Here is a 22790-nt window from a genome sequence, read left to right as displayed (position 1 = left end):
CAAAGTATATTGTGCTAATTTACTGTGTGCTATTATGTTTTCATATGTACTTTTGCCTCTAGCCTCATAAAGAGACTATTGGGATGTGTTTAGAATAGATACATATATTTTATATATATACCTGGTGTGGTTCTCCTTTCATTTGATCATTCAAGAGGTTATAGACTGGTAAAACAAGCTGCTTTACATTCCTCCAAGACTTAGCCTGAAGGCTGCTCTTCATAGCTACCACTAGGATAGCTTTCAATAAAGGTTGATCTACCAGTCACACTTTTCACATGCCACACCGAACACACCTTCACCTTGGTGAAATATACTAACACCTGTTGTGACAGTTCAGTTGGATTTTACAGGAGAGGGTAGAGGTAGAAGCAAAAGAAGCTAAACTGAGGTAGAAGTACAACAAAGCATATCTCTTCAAAGTAGAATTAGCTCCCCCCGACCACCAATCTACAATACCTAGGCATGCAGGAAAAGTAACCACCCACAACTGTGGATGTGGGTAACATTTACATACAGCCAATTTGAAAATCCCAGTGCACGTCAGATAAACTTCAGCCGTGATAGGATGGCACAGCTTTACCTTATATGAGAAAGCATTAGTCTTACACACTCCCACCACTAGGCATTGTAGCTCTTCTGAAGGGCAAGGGGGTGGTTCAGACTTTGGGGCCATTCAGTCTTTGCCCTCTTCACTTGGGCTGAGAGCATGTGTCAGTATCATCTTCAGACGCACGCAGGCACACACTCACCTGTGCACACGCAATGTTGTAAAACTACACATAATGCCGAGGCCCTTTTCATTTATTTCTAACTCCGTGAAAAACTATTTTTTTAGGTGACTCCTTTGTTAAAAAAATTCAGATTAAAGTGACGGCGACTTTTTACGGAGTTAGTTAAGCCTGGAAGGCAATTACATTGTTTGTTTCTTTGAAACAAACGGTAGGTTAATGACTTTCCCCCTGAGCGAGCATGAGTCCTCTCTGGAAGGGAGAGGCCGGCCCTGAGCAGAGGGGAGGGAGGCGGGTTCGCCCATCAGACCACTGCACCTGGGCAGCCCCTCAGTCCACGGAAAGTCGGCAGGTTTGAGGTCTCTCTGCCGGAGAATGCACCACGACTTCGGGTTCGCAGACCCAGCTTGTGACCACTCTCCGTCTGTAGCTTTTCACCAGCCTCACTCTCACCTGTGAGAACCTAGCCCTCTTGCTGTCAAGGGTGTCTCCCGCGGCGCCCGGCTCTCGTGCCAGCAATGAAGGGTCTGGAGAAAAAGTTCCTCGTAGGGAGCAGCGCCGCAAAGTTCTACTCCGAGTCCTTAACGAAAAACAGGTACGGCGATTTCTAAGAATTTACTGTCTCTGCTTTTGAAATTACTCTGTGGATAGAAATAAATCGTATTCCTCTCCCAGGGGCTGCCCCTGGGAAAGGAATACGTCTCCTTCTTCATTCTGAGAATCTCAGACGTAAATTTGCTTTGCAGCGTTTGGCGTGACGTGATTTTAAAGTAACACACTGTTCTTCATGACGTTAGTCTGTGTCCTGTTTTATATATTGCCTTGATGTGTGCTGTCCATCACGCTGCGGCTCATGCGGTATTTCTTCCAATGAAAAGGTTTGTTTAACTAGCGCCTGTACACATTCGAAACGGCTATTTGCGCACCCTTAACCCTGGCGAGGGTGGCGTTGCGCGCGTCGCTAACCGCAAAGTATGGAGCATATTAAGACTTCGCACCATGTATGCCAGGGACTGCCCAGATTATTAACTTTGACTGCCCGCTGGTCGGATTACTTGCAATTACACCGGGACAATGGTGCAGTTACATTTCCGGGTGCTGTCATTACAATTGTACTGACTGTCAAGTGCAAGCGGGTGGCGCAAATGCCCGTGCAAAACTGTACCCGCACCAGTGCAATCCCGAGTAATTCCGAAAGGTTGGTATAACTTCGCAAGGGTACCAGTGCATAATCACACATGCACCATCGCTGCATCACCATCACACAACCCATTCGCACCATCGCATTATCACATCAATTATGCACCTAGTAGTGACAATAACCATGAAAACGTCTACCGCAAATGCTGCCACCACATCTTTAAGTGGGCCGGGTGAGCACCTGAAGTTCTAAAAAGCAGGTACCGAGACGGGTTCCCATCGGGTCCTCCATTTTTGCCTTCACCCTCAGGGTGAAAACATAAATTGTAACTCTGCTGCAGTGCCGCCCTTCACGGCCTTTGAGGTAATGTCAAAGAGACTTGTTATAGTTCTTTCATTGTCCCGCAGCTGCGCGTGCTCCGTTTGTGCACTTGTGTCACTGGGAGGATCCGGTGAGTCTCTGGGTCAGTGAATGATTCATTTCAGCAATGGCCACACACTGTCACTAACACGATGGGATGGACCGAGGACTGTGAATAAAGGTACCAGGCCGTCTGCCCTCCTTCGAGCGTGTATGCTCTCACCGCCGCAGGCAACGTCACTTTGGGCTTCCCCGGTCCCCTCAAACCCCCATCTGCACCCGCCTTGGGGGTTCAGGCTTAGCCTCTACTGCACGGATGATCCGTGCTGGACAACGATCTGTGCACCCTCATTTACAAGCTTCCGACTAATCCCTTGGTGCTCGAGGTAAGAGACCCGCCTGTTTCTACCAAGACATGAGCTGCAGCCAACACTGGAGGTCAGTGTCAGCCTAAAGTGCCCCCCATGCTCCCTGATAAAAGAGCCCTCCCTGCAAGACACCGTGCTTTCACCTTCAGGGTGCAGACTCGGTCTCAGGCCCACCCCTGCCCGCCTCCCACCATATATCGGTGTGCAGCTTCCTGCCGTGCACAGAATGCAATCAGTCTCAGGTTGGTACACACGTGTGAAGTGGCCCTACACAAGCCTCTCTGTGCAGCCGTATCCAGGGTACAAGGCTGATCTCTTATGCATATGTGCCCCTGGTCAGCGTCAGTTTCCAATGCTTGTGCTTCCGAAATCTGGGGGTTCGGGTAGTTACCCATCATGTGTTATGGCAGCCACTGTTCTAATCTATTTTTGTATATTATCGATTTTGGCTCTTGATGGTATATTTTAACTTGCCCTTTTTGCACTTCCATTCTTTTTATGATCCATCTGATGTATGTATATTTTATTCTGCTTTTATGGCTGTAAAGCCGAAATAAAGTATTTTGACTGACTAACTGATATCTTTGCTATTGTACTTGATGCCAAGGAAGAAAGGCTCCACGACGCCCTCTTGCGGCCGCAGTATCTGAATACAGTTCAGATAATTTCCAGACTGCTCTCAAGGACATGTGCCCTGCACACGCCCAGACCTTGAGACTTATTCAAAAGTCTCAGATTTTCAGAGCCCAGGCCGAAGAATGCATTCGTGGATTGTCAGATATATACCAATGAGTAAAGTACGTAGTGTCATGAATATGTTAAGGAGAGGGTGGAACGCTACAGCCAGAGGTCCAGACTTAGAACAGAGGAATCAGGTTTGAGTGTGGGAATCGGCTCAGCATCCTGTGATCACTCAATCTCTCACCCGTGCCTAAATAACACACAAGCATTAGCAGAGCCAATAGGTCTAGCCTTGGCAACTGCATTAACAATGTGTGTATATGTGTGTGTGTATATATATCGCCAGTAGGTAATTATAATTAGGACCAAGGTTCCATGGAAACGTGTTTTTTGATGTGCCCATATCTTTGGCGCGGTTTGACGAATCTGTACGAAACGTTCCCAAAAAAGTGTGCAGCTAATACTAGAGGCTAAAAAGTAATTGGGTAACCCAGTTTAGTGCATTCGTACATTAACTGAACAGTGGTTCTGCCGCTTATTAGCTTTAGAAAGCATATAACTTATTTGTGCAATTGGTCCCTCTATGAAATGAGACTAGCATTCAATGAAAATTAAGTTCAAACAAAAGAAACTATAATACTTCTGAGTCGGTATATTATTTTACAGCGAATTGCTAGAAATTGTGTATTCAAAAATGCGAAAACAACAAACATATGCACACACAGAGATATACACTATACAACCTGCACTGGCTCCACGTCAACAAGAGGATTTCCTTCAAGCTCCTCATCCACGCACACAAGGCAATCCACAAAACCGTCCCAGCCTACCTCAACAGACGACTCTTCTTCTACATTCTCAACCGCCTGCTCCGGTCTGCCGACCTCGCCCTCGGCACCGTCCCTCGCATCCGAAGAACAACCACCGTTGGCAGATCCTTCTCCCACCTTGCCGCCAAGACCTGGAACACCTTCCCACTGAGCCTACGATAGACCCAAGACCTGCTGACCTTCAGGAGGCTACTCAAGACCTGGCTGTTCAACCAGAAACGCCCCCCTTTTCCCCCAGTGCCTTGAGACCTTCAAGGGTAAGTAGTGCGCTCTACAAATTCTTGATTGATTGATTGAATTACACTTACATTGGTGAAGTGAAAACAAAAATATTTACATATCACAACACAATATATAAATAACGAATGAACATATATTAACCCCTTGAGTGCTGCCCACGTTCAACGGACGTCGCGTGCACTACCTCGGTAGTGCTGCGCACGTCCGTTGAACTTCGCGGCCACGCCCGCGCAATACAACGTTCCGCACCAGCGCGGAACGTTCAGCGCAGGCAAGGGGTTAAAGACACACATAAATACAGTGTGAGGTATAGGCGTGATTCAATCCAACTGGCGAATAGTCTAGTTATTCTCAATTGTTGTGGGTGAACATTGACACTTGAAAGTATACGTTGGTGTTTCGACCCCTCGACAATAGTGCGTTAATGTTATCGTCTGTGGGGGGGTCTTCTTCAGGACTATAAACAGTCTGTGTGTGGCCTCAATTAGGGATCCACCCTGTTACCAAATGAATGGAGAGGACAGCACGGCACCTTGTAAAATTATCGATGGTTGACCTGATTAAAAAAGAAGTACTTCATATCTGCTGTTGTATTTGATCAGTGGCACCCAGTGCCTGCAAATCTCCGGCATCTGGCGCTCGGGGCCTGAAAGGGTTAATCTCCCTTAACTTCAGGGAAAGTTTGTCGGGACGGCCGCCTCCAGACAAGCCTAACTTGTGGCAAACAAGGCTTGTTACTTGACTTTGAATATTCTCTCGTCTTGAAGATTCTAGACTAAAACTCAGGAAGCTAAGGGAGATTAACCCTTTCAGACCCCTTGCACCAGATGCCGGAGATTTGCAGGTACGATGTGCCACTGATCAAATACAACAGCAGATATGAATTAACCATTTAATCAGTAGAATAATCACAGACTTTCGATAAAGTTAATAATGCCATTTTTTATCTCAAATATTAGCGGACTAATGCTCAGCTGCATTTGGTCACAAATTACAAACACTGAATCTCACGGAAGTGAACATTAATTCATATATATTTTCAAACTCAATGACAATGACTTTATGCGCTGAAGGAGTGGATAGCGTAAGAGATAAAAGAATCAGCAAATAATTATGCCAAACAATAATATACCGAACGGAGGGATAAATGAAGAGACAATAGGGTCATATAAAATAATGTATCTTGTAATCATGTAATATTTTTTCAGAACACATCCCCGGTCTCACGTTTGAGTACAACTGTTGGAAGTCATCTGACACTCTGGCCTTCACTCCTTCATGCCATCTGTGATGTTTAGTACATCTTGCTTGTCCCATGTCAGAGCAGACTCGCTCCAAGGAAACTTCTCCCCTCCCAAGCATTCTTTAAAGATGGAGGCTTTTTTCAGCACACTAAAGTAGATGGAAACAAACATTTATTAATTATATGATAATTAAACCTACACTGTTTCCCACCCACCTTTTACTACTTCCCCATTAATATTACCTAGTATTAGATCAATGTAAAAGCCTCATTAATAATTAATCTTTAAAGCAGGATGCAACGTGCAAAACACTGATATTCATGCGGCCTACACGTGACTTTCGAAACACAAAGTTATTACAATATAATTTATTTGCGTTTATTTCAGGCATGCGCAAAGCAATTTCCCTATGTTCATGTTGGGTGCATGTTAGTAATTTACCACATCTACTTGTTGTTAGTACATGCTATACGTATATTCACTGGGCAGGTTTAATTTTTGCGAAATCCTGCTCCATCAATTCCCCCCTTTGATGGCTTTTAGGAGCCATCATAAAATACCTACCATACCAAGTGCCAGCTTTACCCAATTTTAAACCTCACTATTCTTTTCTCTTTTTATGGCACCCTCATCTAAATTTTTAATTAAGTAATAATACTCTCCTTTCATCTCTTCTAATTCTATCTCTTCTCTTTTTCTCTTTCTTGCTCTTCTTTTATTTTCGGTCACTTCTTTTCTCTCACCTTTCCATTTACAGCATCTATATGTTGTCAAAATAATTAGAACTTTTATTTCTACAGAAACTATTGGGCATTACTATTTTCCTTAATAGACTACTTCCAAAGGTGGAAAACAAATTACCTATAGAGGAAAACTCTTACCAAGTCTCCCCAAACACTGTCAACCTCCAGTTGGGTCCAATCTTCATGCAATTTTGTAATATTCTTAATATATTCCTCTATTCCTTTACTCTTATCTGGGATATATGTGCAGCAATGTTGAACTTTCAACATACCAGACTCCACCCTCTTTAGCCAATAAGATGTCAAGGGCAAGTCGATTTTGCATAACCATTGATGTGATTTCAACCATTTCTGTGTCAATCATCATGAACCGACCAGCAGTATCTGTGGAAAACAATCAAACTCTGTGGATATTTTTCAAATTTTGTGTGAATTCAGAACAACTCCAACTGATAGTATTAGAAAATCAAAAATATCACCTACTATTTTTGAGAAGCTTGCTCTTTTGTTACGTGTTTAGTCCTTGCTTTATTTCATTCAATTTATGACTATTTCAGTCCAGGTGATACACCTTTGGGAAAACAATAGCAAAATAACAACTTCCATACCATCATGCAGGCAACATATAATAAGCTTTCTTGCCACACACATAATACACTCCCGGGAAACCAGGATCAGTTCCCCCTTTCAATCCCCAACCTCCAGTTATTTGGAAGGTATGTTCACACTCACTTGAACCTATAAAGTAGTTATTATAGTTAGTTTTAGTTCTAAGTAAACAAATCTTTCCTTTCTGTGACGAGTCCAAGGACATTGCAGCGCAGGTCTGGCATTTCTCATAATTTCCTTCCCTAAAATCCCATGGTGGCACTCGTGATTTCTGTTCAGCAGCCTTCTTTTGAAAATTCTCTCTTCTATCTTCTACCATCTCAATAAAAGTGTTCTCTTCTATTCGCAAACTACAGGTTAAATTAATCTTATAAGCATTCTCTATGCCTAAGGGTTTAGTAATATGGAAACATTCTCCCATGTATCGTGCATTCTTACTAGTTAGTACTTTGTTTAAGTCTTTAATGACAGGAATTTCAGAAAATACTACATTTGTATTAGACTAATAATTCTCAAGTTTCCCCGTAACATAGAACAAACTTGTCAGTTTGCTGAAAGACACACCATAGGTTAAGGGAAGGTGATGATGTCACACCTTCTGAAAAAGGCGAAGGTAATTGCATGTACACAAAACAATCACTCACATTCATAGCTTCTATGTACTCATAGAGTAACTTGGAAAAAACATTTAACGAGAAATCACTAATTGATTTATCATGATGAAGAATGCGTCCATCAAAGGGTACTATATTAGTATTTGGGGTTTCATTAGAGACATCATTCATTCTTTCATTTGTTACATCATTAGTATTGTTTCTTTTACCAGTTACCATTAGTATAGGTACTATGTTGAAGGCGCAGGTCTACTTCATCCAGCTCAGTCCTGCTTATGGAATGCCACACATGTATTTCATAACTTAAAGGGGCATTACAGGGACTCAATTTTGAAATCCATGTAAACGATTCTTGCCCTTCACAGGCAAGATGGCACGCAGAAAGAGTGAAAGGACTAATCTCCACACGACCCTGCACGGAAAGGAAAAAAGGACCACCCCAATTCAGTTCATATAGAGGGACATAGGACTTTGCCCAAAACTGTCTCACTCACTCACGACCTCTGACCCTGCTCGCAGGCAGGTCGCTCCCCACACCACCACACGGCCGCCAGCTGCCTCGTAGCTGCTCCCTGCCACCCGCCTGTTTTCCCGCCGTTTCCCGCTCCTTCCCGCTGCTGCGTCCCTGCGGCCGCCCCCTATTCCCCATTGGCCACCCCGCTCCCGCCTCCCAGCTGCTCCTCCATCCTTATCGCCCTCTTATGGAGGCCGCGCAGCGGCCGCGCCGCTAGCGTGAAGGCGTGCCAAAGACAAGCCGTCTGCGCCCGTCCGCACCAGGACCCTGCCCAGCGCCAGAACCCCTGGACCCCGCGAATGCCACAACATCAGACTCCGCTACGACGCCAGCGCCCTCTACGCATTCAACGCCGGCCGAAACCACACCTGCTTCCAAGCCGCCCCGAAACAGACTCACGGACCTTTCTCCTGCCACACCTGCAGCTTCACCTGCGACAGAGACACCAAACCTCCAAAGACTGGACCCAACCACCTCCGCTGCATACTCCTCAACACCCGCTCCGCACGCAAACATGCCGTCGAGCTCTGGGATCTGCTCAACACCTCCGCCCCAGACGTGGCCTTCCTGACCGAGACCTGGTGGAATGACTCCTTGGCGCCCGACACTGCCATAGCCATCCCAGACGACTACAAGATCACCCGCAGGGATCGTGCCAACGGAATCAGAGGAGGAATAGCCATCGTCCACAAGTCCACCCTCAAGGTCGCCACCCACGCAGGCGACACCCTCAACACCGTTGAACACCTGCACTTCGGATCCACACCCACCCCAACACCACCCTCAGAGGAACAGTCATCCACAGACCCCCCAGTCCTTGAGCTCAAATCAGCGACTCCATCGCCGATCTCGCCAGCACCCACGCACTCGCCTCCACGGACTACATCCTCCTCGGGGACCCAAATTTCCACCTCGAGAACAACAACGACGCCAACTCCGCCACCCTGATCGACAACCTCGCCAACCTCGGCCTCAGACAACTCGTCACCGCACCCACCCACGCCGCTGGCCACACGCTGGACCCTGTCTTCTCCACAGGCGCCCACGTCACCTTCGACCACACCACCGAACTCCACTGGACCGACCACCGCTGCATCCATTTCACCATCAATAAACCAACCACGCACCACCGCACCCAAGAGCTACCTCGCCTCTGCTGGAGCAAAGTCACAGAAGACCATCTGATCACCACTCTCGCCCAAAACCCACCCACCGACCCCACCAACCCAGACACCGCAGCCCACAACCTCAGACAGTGGATCGACGACTGTGCCAACACCCTCGCCCCACTCAAGAAACCCTCCAACAACCACGCCAGCAAGAGAGCCACCTGAATCAGCGACGAGCTGCAGACCTCTAAACGCGCATGCCGGAAACTGGAGAATATATGGCTCCACAAACGCACTCCAGATAACCACGCAGCCCACAAGGACGCCACCCGCAGACATCACCACATCATCAGATTAGCCATGAGATCCTCCTTCAAAGACCGCCTGGATAACAACGCACACAACAGCAAAGAGCTCTTCAGCATCGTAAAGGAACTCTCCAACCCCAGCGCAAACGACATACCGCCCTCACAAGAACTGTGCAACTCATTGGCCATCTTCTTCCACCGCAAGATCGCGGACATCCATGACAGCTTTAACACCATGACCGCCCCGACTACGCCAGACCCCACCTCCCATGTGAACACCACCAGCGCCAACCGCCTAACATCTTCGTCCAAAGTCAACGACGACGAGACACGCAAGGTCATGAACTCCATCCACTCAGGATCTCCGTCAGACCCGTGCCCACACCACGTATTCAACAACGCAGACGCTGCCATCGCACCCCAACTACGGAAGGTCATCAACATCTCCTTCGAAACAGCAACATTCCAGGAAAGCTGGAAACACGCCGAAATCAACGCCCTCCTCAAGAAGCCCAAGGCGGACCCCAAGGACCTCAAGAACTTCCGGCCCATCTCCCTGCTCCCGTTCCCGGCGAAGGTCATCAAGAAAATCGTCAACATGCAACTGCCCCGCCACCTGTAAGACAACAACATTTTGGACCCGTCCCAGTCCGGGTTCAGATGAAACCACAGCACCGAGACAGCCCTCATCGCCGCCACAGACGACATCAGGCGCCAACTAGACAATGGAGAAACATCGGCCCTCATCCTCCTGGACCTGTAAGCCGCCTTCGACACGGTCTGCCATCGCACTCTAAAGACACACCTCCTAGAAGCCGGAATCTAAGAGAAGGCCCTTGACTCAGAGAATCTGATGCAAGTTCAGTTAACACTAGAACCCCCTACTACCACCAAGCAGCGTCTCAAATGCATTCTCTTAAATTGTAGATCAGCCTCAAAATACACAGCTGACATAGCTGACCTAATACTCACTCATAAACCTGACCTCTTAATCCTAACTGAAACATGGCTAAATGAGTCATCTACGCCAATCCTAGACATTCTGGTTCCCCCCAAACATGACATCACCAGACTAGACAGACCTGATAGACTAGGAGGCGGTATTGCCTGCATTCACCAGAACAGTCTCTCAGTGGACAGCTCACCTTCACCAGATCTATCTTCATGTGAATACCTCTGCTTAGATATCACAAGTAATAACAAACCAATCTGCTCACTGCACATATTCTACCACCCACCAGGCGATAACATCACCTTCATCGAGCAATTCATGGATATTGTGACCACTCATACTGGTCAAAATATTACCCAAATATTCCTTGGCGATTTCAATCTCCACTCGAACGACCCTAATGACCTGGTAATAAATAGCCTCAAAACATTCATTTCCGTCCTTGACCTCACCCAAATCTGCAATAGCCCCACAAATGTTAAAGGTTCAACCCTTGACTTGATCTTTGACAACCCAGAAGCTATCTAGCTTAGCACAATCATCCCATGTGATTGGTCTGATCATCATGCCATCACCTTCTTCATCAAGGAATTAGTTAAACTACGCTCAGTACAACCTTCGAGACCTAAAATATGGATGAGGAATCTAAAAAAACCCTAACAGACCTATCCACATCCGCCAGTGTCAAACTCCTGCTCCCCTGGAAGATCTAACTGATGTTCACGCTTTGACACAACACTAATTTAACTTTATGTCCTCGATTTTAGATACAACCGTGCCTCTACAACTGAACAGGATATCCACAAAAGACTCTAAACCTTGGTATGACGGCAGACTCAACAAGGACAGACGAGCTCTTAGATTAGCTAAAAAAGGCATTGGAGGTCATCGCCATCCACGGATCACCTCAAACCGCAAGATCGCTGACATCCATGACAGCTTCAACACCATGACGCCCTGACTACGCCAGACCCCACCTCCCCTGTGAACACCACCAGCGCCAACCGCCTGACCTCCTGTTCCAATGTCAACATCGACGAGGCATGCAAGGTCATGAACTCCATCCACTCAGGATCTCCGTCAAACCCGTGCCCACACCACGTATTCAACAAAGCAGACGCTGCCATCACACCCCAACTACAGAAGGTCATCAACATCTCCTTCGAAACAGTGACATTCCCGGAAAGCTGGAAACATGCCGAAATCAACGCCCTCCTCAAGAAGCCCAAGGAGGACCCCAAGGACCTCAAGAACTTCCGGCCCATCTCCCTGCTCTCGTTCCCGGCAAAGGCCATCGAGAAATCTTCAACTTGCAGCTGGCCCGCCAACTGGAAGACAACAACATCTTGGACCTGTCCCAGTCCGGGTTCAGATGAAACCACAGCACCGAGACAGCCCTCATCACCGCCACAGACGACATCAGGCGCCAACTAGACAACGGCGAAACATCAGCCCTCATCCTCCTGGACCTTTCAGCCGCCTTCGACACGGTCTGCCATCGCACTCTAAAGACACGCCTCCTAGAAGCCGGAATCCAAGAGAAGGCCCTTGACTGGACCACGTCCTTCCTTTCCGGCAGAACCCAGAGCGTCCGCCTCCCGCCCTTAAAATCCAAGGCCACCGACATCATCTGCGGCATCCCCCAGGGCTCATCCCTCAGCCGACGCTGTTCAATGTCTACATGGCCCCCCTCGCACAAGTGGCCCGCCAACACGATCTCAACATCATCTCCTACGCTGACGACACCCAGCTCATCTTCTCCCTCACCAAGGACCCGCACACCGCCAAAACCAACCTCCATGAGGGAATGAAGGCCGTCACCGACTGGATGAGGAACAGCAGTCTGAAGCTGAACTCGGACAAGACAGAGGTACTCATCCTCGGATCCACCCCTTCAGCCTGGAATGACTCCTGGTGGCTGACCACACTGGGAACAGCACCGACACCCACGACCATGCACGCAACCTAGGATTCATCCTCGACTCCTCCCTCTCCATGTCTAAACAGGTCAACACCGTCTCCTCCTCCTGCTACAACACCCTCCGCATGCTCCGCAGGATTTACAAGTGGATCCCGACCGAAACAAGAAGAATGGTGACACAGGCCCTCGTCAGCAGCAGACTGGACTACGGCAACACACTCTACGCAGGAATCCTAGCCAAACACCTACGACGACTACAACGCATCCAAAATGCCTCTGCCCAACTGATCGTCAACGTCCCCCGCCGCAGCCACATCACCCCCCACCTGAGAGACCTACACTGGCTCCCCGTCGACAAGAGGATTACCTTCAAGCTCCTCACCCACTCACACAAAGCACTCCACAACGCCGGACCAGCCTACCTGAACAGCAGACTCAGCTTCTACACCCACACCCGCCAGCTCTGCTTCACCAGACTCGTCCTCGCCGCTGTCCCCCGCATCCAACGAACAACCTCCATCGGCAGATCCTTCTCCTACCTCGCCGCCAAGACCTGGAACACCCTCCCTACCCACCTACGGCAGACCCAAGACCTACTCACCTTCAGAAGACTCCTCAAGACCTGGTTCTTCGAGCAGTAGAGGCACCCCCTCCCCTCAGCGCCTTGAGGCTCTCACGGGTAAGTGTCGTGCTTTACAAGTACTCTGATTGATTGATTGATTGAAAGAGTGATAGGACTACATAGCAGACCTCCAGATATCCTGCAAATCAGGCGGCCATATTGTACTGGCCTTAGTGTCCATAGGAATAGGCTACTCCTGAGCAGACACTGAAATAATCTTTGAAAAATAAATAAAATTCACCACAGCACCCTATCTAATTACATCCGGTTTAGACAGGACTTCCCCCACCTTTACTGGCCAATAGGCACGTCCGTTCCCCCCCACACTTCCCACCCTGGTTCTCATTACCTCTCACCCTTCCCCGTTATCTCTCTCCCTATCACAGCACATTACTTTTGGTACCCCACCGCACAGGACCGGCCCCATTACTAGACACATCTCATGACCGCTCATTATCCCTCCCTCACGCCGCACATCATCCTTCCACCATTAGTGCACTCCCCCTACTTGTCTACCCCTCCTTAAGCGCCAATATCATGATGGAGTGCTCAGGTCAAAATACTTACAACATCAAGTAACCACCTAACCTCTTAAAAAAAGCAGCCATAGATTTAAACATTCGCTGCTAAAAGCATACCCTGAGACCCCAATAGCAGACTCCTCCTACTCTACAAATAAGGGCACTTTATCCAATGACATTATTTTTTACACAAAGAGGAGAGCTCAATGGAGGAAAGCTTTTTACGGCCTGCTCTCTGTTTCCTCGTCCAGGAAAACAGCACACGGTCTCAAGATCTCTATCAGCTCCCCGCTTTACAATGCATCAGCTACAATCACCATTTATCATAATGGGATCATCCTCATGCAATCTTCTGACCGAAATGTATTCCTACTTGACAACATCTTCCGTCTCTTCAAAGAGAAAGTCCTTGGACCCTTTCCACCGCCACAGACACCCCTAATTCCATAACGCCCCCATGTCCATGCCCATTACGCCCCCCATATCCATGCAGATAACCCCCCCAGGGCATTCTCCTACGAATCTATCCTTCCATACCCCCACCTCAACACCAGGACACATCCCAGCTTTTGAGAACCACGCACACAACTCCTATCCTAGTATCCAATCAATTAACATCCCTTACAATCGTCCCCCGTACATTACGAACCCACCCATGCCCCTAATCTCGATGCTCATCCCTCCGATACATACCTCTCCCACTTTGGCTATTCCCCCCTCTTCCTCCCCGGACAACCTTACAGGTAGATCTCACTACGAAGACTCAGATCAATGGTACCCTCCTATCTACAACCCAAACCCATACACGCCCCTAATCTCGACGCACACACCTACGATACATACCTCTCCCCTTCCCTCTTTGGCTATTCCCCCCTTCCCCTCCCTGGACAGCCTTACCGATAGATCTCACTACACAGACTCAGATCACTGCTACCCTCCAATCTACACCCCAAACCCATCCACCTCTACCCTACTACCAGACCAAACAATTAACACTCCTCCCACACTAGACCCTAGACTCGATGAAATCCTTCTCTCACTACAATAAATTCAAGATGACCTCAAAACGCTATGAATCCTGATTCTGGCAGCAACACAAGATTAGACGACATGCCGTTGATAGGAACTGGAACCCTCACAGCAACAGCCCCACACTCCAGCATCAGTAGCAATTACGATCCCCTAAGCATCCGCCACCAAGATGGAGAACAGTACCTAACCTCAATTCCACAACCGGGCCGTTCCGCAGGAAAAATACTCTAACTGCCAAGGATATAAATTCCCCACTCCTTTCTTACAATCTCCCCGCACCCAGCCTGACCATGGCAGACCCTTTCAATTAGAATAAACCCTCCCTAATCGAAACCATCAATCTCACGACACACAGAGCCCCTACTCACAACACCAGAGGTATAACCCTGGAGAATCTGATGCAAGTTCAGTTAACACTGGAACCCCCTACTACCACCAAGCCGCGACTCAAATGCATTCTCCTAAATTGTAGATCAGCCTCAAAACACAGCTGACATAGCTGACCTAATACTCACTCATGAACCTGACCTCTTATTCTTAACTGAAACATGGCTAAATGAGTCATCTACGCCGATCCTAGACATTCTAGTTCCCCCCAAACATGACATCACCAGACTAGACAGACCTGATAGACTAGGAGGTGGTATTGCCTGCATTCACCAGAACAGTCTCTCAGTGGACAGCTCACCTTCACCAGATCTATCTTCATGTGAATACCTCTGCTTAGATATCACAAGTAATAACAAATCAATCTGTTCACTGAACATATTCTACCACCCGCCAGGCAATAACATCACCTTCATCGAGCAACTCATGGCTATCGTGACCACTCATACTGGTCAACATATTACCCAAATATTCCTTGGCAATTTCAATCTCCACTCGAACGACCCTAATGACCTGGCAGTAAATAGCCTCAAAACATTCATTTCTGTCCTTGACCTCACCCAAATCTGCAATAGCCCCACAAACGTTAAAGGTTCAACCCTTGACTTGATCTTTGCCAACCCAGAAGCTATCCAGCTTAGCACAATCATCCCATGTGATTGGTCTGATCATCATGCCATCACCTTCTTCATCAAGGAATCAGTTAAACTACGCTCAGTACAACCTTCAAGACCTAAAATATGGTTGCGGAATCTAAAAAAACCCTAACAGATCTATCCACATCCGTCAGTGTCAACCTCCTGCTCCCCCTGGAAGACCTAACTGATGTTCACGCTTTGACACAACACTACTTTAACTCTATGTCCTCGATTTTAGATACAACCGTGCCTCTACAACTGAACAGGATCTCCACAAAAGACTCTAAACAGTGGTATAACGGCAGACTCAACGAGGACAGACGAGCCCTTAGATTAGCTGAAAGGCATTGGAGGTCATCGCCATCCATGGATCACCTTAAACTGCTCAGATCCACCAGAAACTCGTACTATAGAACGATCAGACACTCAAAAGCAAACATTTAAAAAAATCAGCTAGATCAAGACAAGAACCGGCCCAAAAAACTGTTTGAACTAGTCAAAACTCAATCTAGTGGCTTAGCTCGCCCTCCCCAAGCTGGACAATGTACGCTGCCCAGCTGCGAAGAATTTTCCTGCTTCTTCACAAAAAAAAACGAACTCCTGAAAACAGACCTACTTAAGGCATCATTAGCTCAGTCTAACACTCAGAAGGACTCATCATCTCACATTCTAGCAACCCTAATCGCCTGCTCATCTAAACTCGCCCTCAAAAATAACACCTCCTGGGCCACCTTCACAACCTACAGCGAAGAAGCAATTCTAAAAGCGCTCATGTCCTTGAACCCCATCCAACCACTTCTCAGACCGCCTTCCTGCAAATTACCTCAAAGATCTCATACCGGCACTACTGCCACTTTGGACAAAGATTGTAACTGCCTCCTTAGTCCAAGGAATTATTCCTGAAATTCTCAAATCAGGATAAGTTTCCCCCATCCTAAAGAAAATGACAGCTGACCCCACAGACCTAAATAACTACCGACCAATTTCCAACATCTCAACTCTGGATAAACTCCTAGAAAAATGTGTTCTCAGCAAGTTAGACAACCACATCACCAATTTCCACCTGCTCAATAAATTACAATCTGGCTTCCAGGCAGGACATAGTACTGAATAGACTATGACCCCCATAGTAGATGAGGCACTAAGATCCTAGACCAGAACGAAACCTGCCTACTTATCCTGCTTGACTTGTCTTCGACCTTTGACACTGTCAGACATGATAATCTTCTAGATCTCTTGCACTACAGAATGGGCTTATCAGGATCAGTACTAAATTGGTTTACCTATTTCCTTCTGAATAGATCCCAAAGGTTCAAGGTCAATCACTGTCCACAACCGTTCCAGTCACATTAGGAGTCCCGCAGGGCTCCTCCCTCTCACCTACACTGTTTAACCTATTCATGGAGCCACTCACTGTGATTCTCGATTCATCAAATATCCACTTTCACATGTACACAGGCGACACACAACTATACTTAAAGATACATTTTCCGGATGACATCAACTCTCTCAATCTAACTTTACAAAAGACTCAGTCATGGTTGACTGAAAACCACCCCAAACTAAACGCCCTCAAAACTGAATTCTTACTAATCATCCCACCTAACCAACCAGCCACCATACATGAATGGCTTAAACAACTTACAGCGTTCAACTGCCAACCTCTTATAATCGATTCAGCAAAATCACTGGGAGTAACTCTGGACAGTAACCTAAATATGCAAAAACACAACAGTGCTGCAGCAAAAGGAGCAAACTTTCAGATGAGCACTCTGAGAAATTAAAGCCCTTCCTCCCAGTAAATGACTTCAAGCTGGCAGTTCAAGCACTAGTATTTCCCAGACTAGAATATGGTAGTGCAACTCTCTGTGGACTCCCTAGATCTACAACTGCCCCCTTGAGAGCATCACTCAACTCAGCAGCCAGGCTCATCACAGGCTTCAAAAGAAATAGCCACATCTCCCCTAACTTCAAAGCGCTCAATTGGCTACCCTTCGAAGCAAGAATTCAATAAAAAATCGCATGCATGACGCACAAAGCCATACATCACAAAACCCTGAGGTATCTGGCCCAGAAACTGGAGCTTTCTTATGGAAACAGATCACCCAGGAGGGCCAGCAACCTTCTTCTAAAGCCTCAAAGATTTGCCAAGAAGAAAACATATAACCGTGACTTCTCTGGTATTGCTCCAAGGATTTGAAATGCACTACCCCCAGAAACTAGACTTAACCCCTCAACTCCCTCCTTCAAAAAAGAAGTCAAATCTCTTCTCATGACGAAATTCACTTGATCATTGAATCGGACTCTTAGAACAACCAGCTGGAACATAAGACATTAGTTCGAAATACTATGTTATTTTGTACATTGTCTCTTGTTTAATTACCTCACTTGTAAAGCGCTATGATACCCACAAGGGTCATGTCCGTGCTATATCAAACCTTCAAAATAAATAAATAAATCCGGTCTCAGCGCCTCCTACAGCACTGAGTCGGCCTTGGTGGAAGTCTCGGAGGATATTAGGGAGTGTCTGAATTCGGGAGATAGGGCTGCTCTCATCTTGTTGGACCTCTTGGCAGTATTTGATACTGTCCTCCATTCTACAAAAATCTCACAATCTGATTCTTCCAAAGGACTATCTTCAATGTCTGGCCTAGGTTTGGTACATAAGTCTGTCACATCCAGACAATCATGATCTGCTTCATCTTTCACTTCCTCACAGCGAGAATTTGGCAAAAGAGTGGCTGAATTTACTGTAGTGCATCTGACCACAGTCACATTTTCAGCACCCAGAATCACTCTTTCGTACTTAGTCAGCCGACATAGCAGTAAGGTGCTGGGTCCTAGTGCGAGTTAAAAGAGTTTAAAATGAATGTGGCACATACACTTTGACAGGGTAACCTATCACAATCAGTTCACTCTGCTCTAGACTCATGCATGTAGCTGGTACTGCTTTCAAACATCCTGGCAAGGCTGCAGCCACTGAGTCCAATGTAGCAGAGAAATATGCTACTGGACGTTGTACCATTCAATGTTTCTGGGTTAAGACTGAAAGTGCACATCCATCTCTCTCACAACAGTACAATGCAAATTCCTTTGTATAGTCTGGCATTCCAATGCAGGTGCTCGACAAACACTACCTTTCAATTTTATACAAGCATCCATATTTTCATCATCCAGTACAATCGGATCTTTTACATCCTTTTGAGTCAATTTCTGTAAGGGTTTTGCAAGCAGGGAAAAACCACATATCCACTGTCAACAGTATCCAACCATTCCCAGAAACATTCGCACCTCTTTCTGAGTTTTGGTTGGACTCATCTGTTTGATCACACTGATTATCTCTGGAGTTACTTTTCGATCTCCCTTCTCTATCTTGTGTCCAAGATACTGTACTTCCTGCTTACAAAATTGTAATTTTTCTGGAGACACCTCGTGTCCTCATTCTGCCAAATGGTTCAATAAGGCAATTGTGTCTGTCACACATGCCTCTCGTGTTTTTGATGCCACCAGTAGGTCATCAATATATTAAACCAAAACCAAATTTCCTGGCATAACTAAAGTCTCTAGGCACTTTTTCAAGATCTGATTAAAGATTGAGGGGCTCTCTATGTACCCTTGAGGAACTTGGCACCATGCCAAAACACGGTCTCCGAACCGAAAAACAATCAAGTACTGGCTTTCAAGATGTAAAGGAATTGAAAAGAATGCTTGGCACACATCAATCACTGTGTACCATTCAGCATCACATGGAATTTGATACAGAATCACAGCTGGATTTAATACTACTGGACAATAGGGCACTACAATGATATTAATTTTACGTAAATCCTGGACTATCCAGTATTTCCCACTGGACTTTTTTATACCTACGATAGGCGAATTACATGGACTGCTCATTATTTCTTTTAGAATGCACTGTTCGATCATTTGGTCAATTACTGGAATAACTCCTGCAATCACTTCTGGACTCATTTTGTATTGAGGTGTATTCGGATACCTCACCATCCTTCACTATTACCTGAATCGGATCTACTTTTGTCATTAGGCCAGTTTCCTTTCCTGTAAAATCCCACACATCTGGATTCACTGCACTTTTTAAATCTTCAGGTAAACTCTCTTCTGTAGGAAGTGTAAACAACTGATTCACTTCTGTCCCTTGCTTCGCTAGCATCATCTTGAACTCCACATCCTTATCTGGGGTCTGGAATGCAATTCCATCTGGGGTACAATAGTTGCAGCAGTTCATTTTGCATAGCAAATCTCTTCTAAAGAGATTTACAGGGCTCGAGTCACACACCACAAACCGATGCATGTCTTTGAAGCTTCCAATTTGAACTTCTATTAGGTTTGTGACCGGCGTTCTAATATGTTTATTTGAGACTCCTTCAAATTGGATAGTTTCTCCCAAGAGGGGTAGGTTTGGAATTTCTGATGCTCTCACAGTAGAACGGGTAGCACCAGTGTCCACTAAGAATGTAATATCATTACTCTCCACCTTTCCATCAACTAATGGACCTGACGGATCTACCGCTAAAGATGCGCCAAGTGTGCACTCTTCCTCCCTCCTCAGGCACCATCATTGAGATGAGTCCAAATCAATTCCATTACATTGCATCCAATACTGCTGACTCACATCTTGATTCTTACCAAGCGAGGCTCCTCCAAGATATCTGGTATTCACATTATACCTCTGCACCTGAGCATTCACATTAGCTGATATAGGGGCTTGTGGCACCTGTAACTGTTGAGTAACTATCTGCTGCTGATTTACACCCAACTGATTCTGCATCTGTGGAATTTAATTTTGATTTCTACTGTTAATTTTTTTATTGGATCTACATTCATTCCTCCAATGTCAAGCTTTCCGCATGCATGACAAGAACATTTCTTCATTGCTTCCTTTTTACTCATGCTTCCCTTTCCTTTACATCCACTGTAATTCTGTCCATTTTGATTCTGACCACTAGCCTGATTATTTGTTTGAAGACTATTATTGGTAGTTTCTTGTTGTTCTGCCACTTTCATCTGTGCCCACATCATTTTCTCTTTTAACTTTTTATGCCTCAAATCAATATCATCACTACAATATTTTGCATACCTCAAAATCGTATCTATTGTCTTACTCTGCCAACATATCATATGCTGTTGAATCATATTACTAATTTCTGGTCTCAATCCAAACACGAAACAATACACAAAATGTTCCATATCGTTATCTCCAATATTCTCAAAACCACTAGACTGTTTAAAAACCTGCAACAACCTTTCATAATAGGCATGAGCTGACTCCTTTGGTTCCTGAGTGGTTCTGTCAATTTTAACCCATTCTGTTTTTTTCGGAGAAATGTAGTTACCTGATTGTACTTTTTCAATACCTCTTCTGATGAAGCACCTGTTTTAGAATCTCTAGGGTATTCATCCTTAGGCCATCCTTAGACCAATCAATGGTAATCTTACACTCTTTCCATAAACCAGCTGGTACTACAATCCCAAACAGCCCATCTAAATCTTTCAGTAAAACTTTCGAGACCTTTACAAACCTTTCTACCTGTTTGTACTATTCAACGGGTTTCTCTCTCAGCCTGGGAAAATCATTTGTAAAAGATAATATGTCCTGTCTTGACCAAGGAACCTGTACATATCCACCAACTACTTCTCTCATCAGACTCGCCTTTTCAACCTGTTTGGTTTCTTTCATGGGAAATATAGTTTATTAGCTGCATCTTACATCCTTTTTGAGCATCCAACTTTCCAACGATCTACATCTCCCCATTTCTTCAATATATTCATTATTTTCTTTATCTGCAACCTTTTTCCAGAAGCAATCAAACTTTCTAGATCCTTGTCAGTGAATGCCAGGCTGTATGATTTATGCCATACGTTCTACTTCTCTATGTTTACTCCACACTCACTAGCAGCTTCCGCTATTTTCTCATGTAAATTCTTTGCCCTCCAGGTAATATTTTAACACATAAACACCAATTCTTCATCATGATATGTTCCTAGTCTGTCTGGGTTTATTGTTCCAATAATCATTTCTTCCAAATCAACTTGTAATGGACTCACATTTATACTCTGTGGTTGTTGTTTTGGCTTTGTCATTTCTTGTATCCAATTAGTTAATACTTCTGGTGAGGGACCTGCTGAACTCCCAGGTTTTGGACTATCATTTGGTCCTATTCTTCTGGGTTCAAATGGAACATATCTCCGAGGGGTCTCAGTTATCAGCTCATTAATCGGAAGGTCTAACGATGTATTATTTGCATTTACCTGTTCATCCCCATTCATACCACTCCTAATGCTACTTCCTGGCACAGCTAATTTACGCACCTTAGACACACTGTCTATCTCTGTACAATGGAACTACAGGACCATTTGTTACCGGTACAGTCAATGCTTCTGCGTTCAAACCCAACTGATTCAATTTCTGAACCTGCTCTAGTCTGGCCTTATTCAACAATTTCGCTCCATTTTCTTTCATTACTTTTTCTATATCAGAAACTTGCGGCGTCAATGGAGTTCCCATTTGTGGGGCACTTGGAATCACTACCCCTAAATTCTCTTCATATGGCAGAGGATTTTTATTCATGATTACGTCTATCAGTTTATCATCATCAGAATCAATCATATCACCTCTTACACTTGGAGTCTCTAAATGGTTTCTTTTCTCCTTAAATGGTTTCTTTTCTCCCAGTCTGCTCATCAACCGTTAAAACAAAATATAATCCTTCTGTTACTACAGCTCTCCTCCATCTTTTCTTCCCTGGTCTCAAAGGGATAAACATGCCTCCAACTCCTGTATCTGCCATTTCTTCCTCTATATTTCTCTCTTTCAAACGCCTCATTCTGCATCAATCTAGGATTTGGTTCTAATTAATTAATTCGATATCTCAAATTTTGCAATATCCTTACGTTAAATGCACCATGTTGTGGGAAAGCTAAAACCAGTGCCAATACCTAAAATGAATCAGGGATCAATACTCCACCACATCATTCTAGAATGGTCCATACACATTCACCCAGAATCCCTGACGTGCTGGGGTCAATTTATTCATACATAATTTACTTCTCTTTATAATTTCATTTGAGACATTTAATAACTAAATCGCTAAGTATCAACTTTCCGTCTACTTAGTTGAATAGTGGATGGTAATGATAACTAATGACCTAATTAACCATTTAATCAATAGAATAATCATAGACTCTCGATAAAGTTAATACATTT

The 22790-nt window shown here is 45.5% G+C and overlaps 1 protein-coding gene across 1 annotated transcript in view; it reads left to right on the top strand.

Annotated features, from left to right (window-relative positions):
• The first annotated feature begins 1040 nt into the window (after positions 1-1040).
• Positions 1041-22790, top strand: part of SLC30A8 (solute carrier family 30 member 8) — a 408809-nt gene continuing 387059 nt past the window's right edge. Inside the window, exon 1 of the mRNA XM_078685565.1 lies at positions 1041-1326. Coding sequence (XP_078541691.1) covers positions 1250-1326 — 77 coding nt within the window. The 5' untranslated portion in view covers positions 1041-1249. The remainder of the gene's footprint in view (positions 1327-22790) is intronic.

Source organism: Lissotriton helveticus, chromosome 4_1 (genome assembly GCF_964261635.1).
Source record: "Lissotriton helveticus chromosome 4_1, aLisHel1.1, whole genome shotgun sequence".
In the NCBI taxonomy this organism is placed as follows: Eukaryota; Metazoa; Chordata; class Amphibia; order Caudata; family Salamandridae; genus Lissotriton; species Lissotriton helveticus.
The sequence above is the reverse complement of the archived record's forward strand: the minus strand, read 5'-3'. Positions and strand labels throughout refer to the sequence as shown.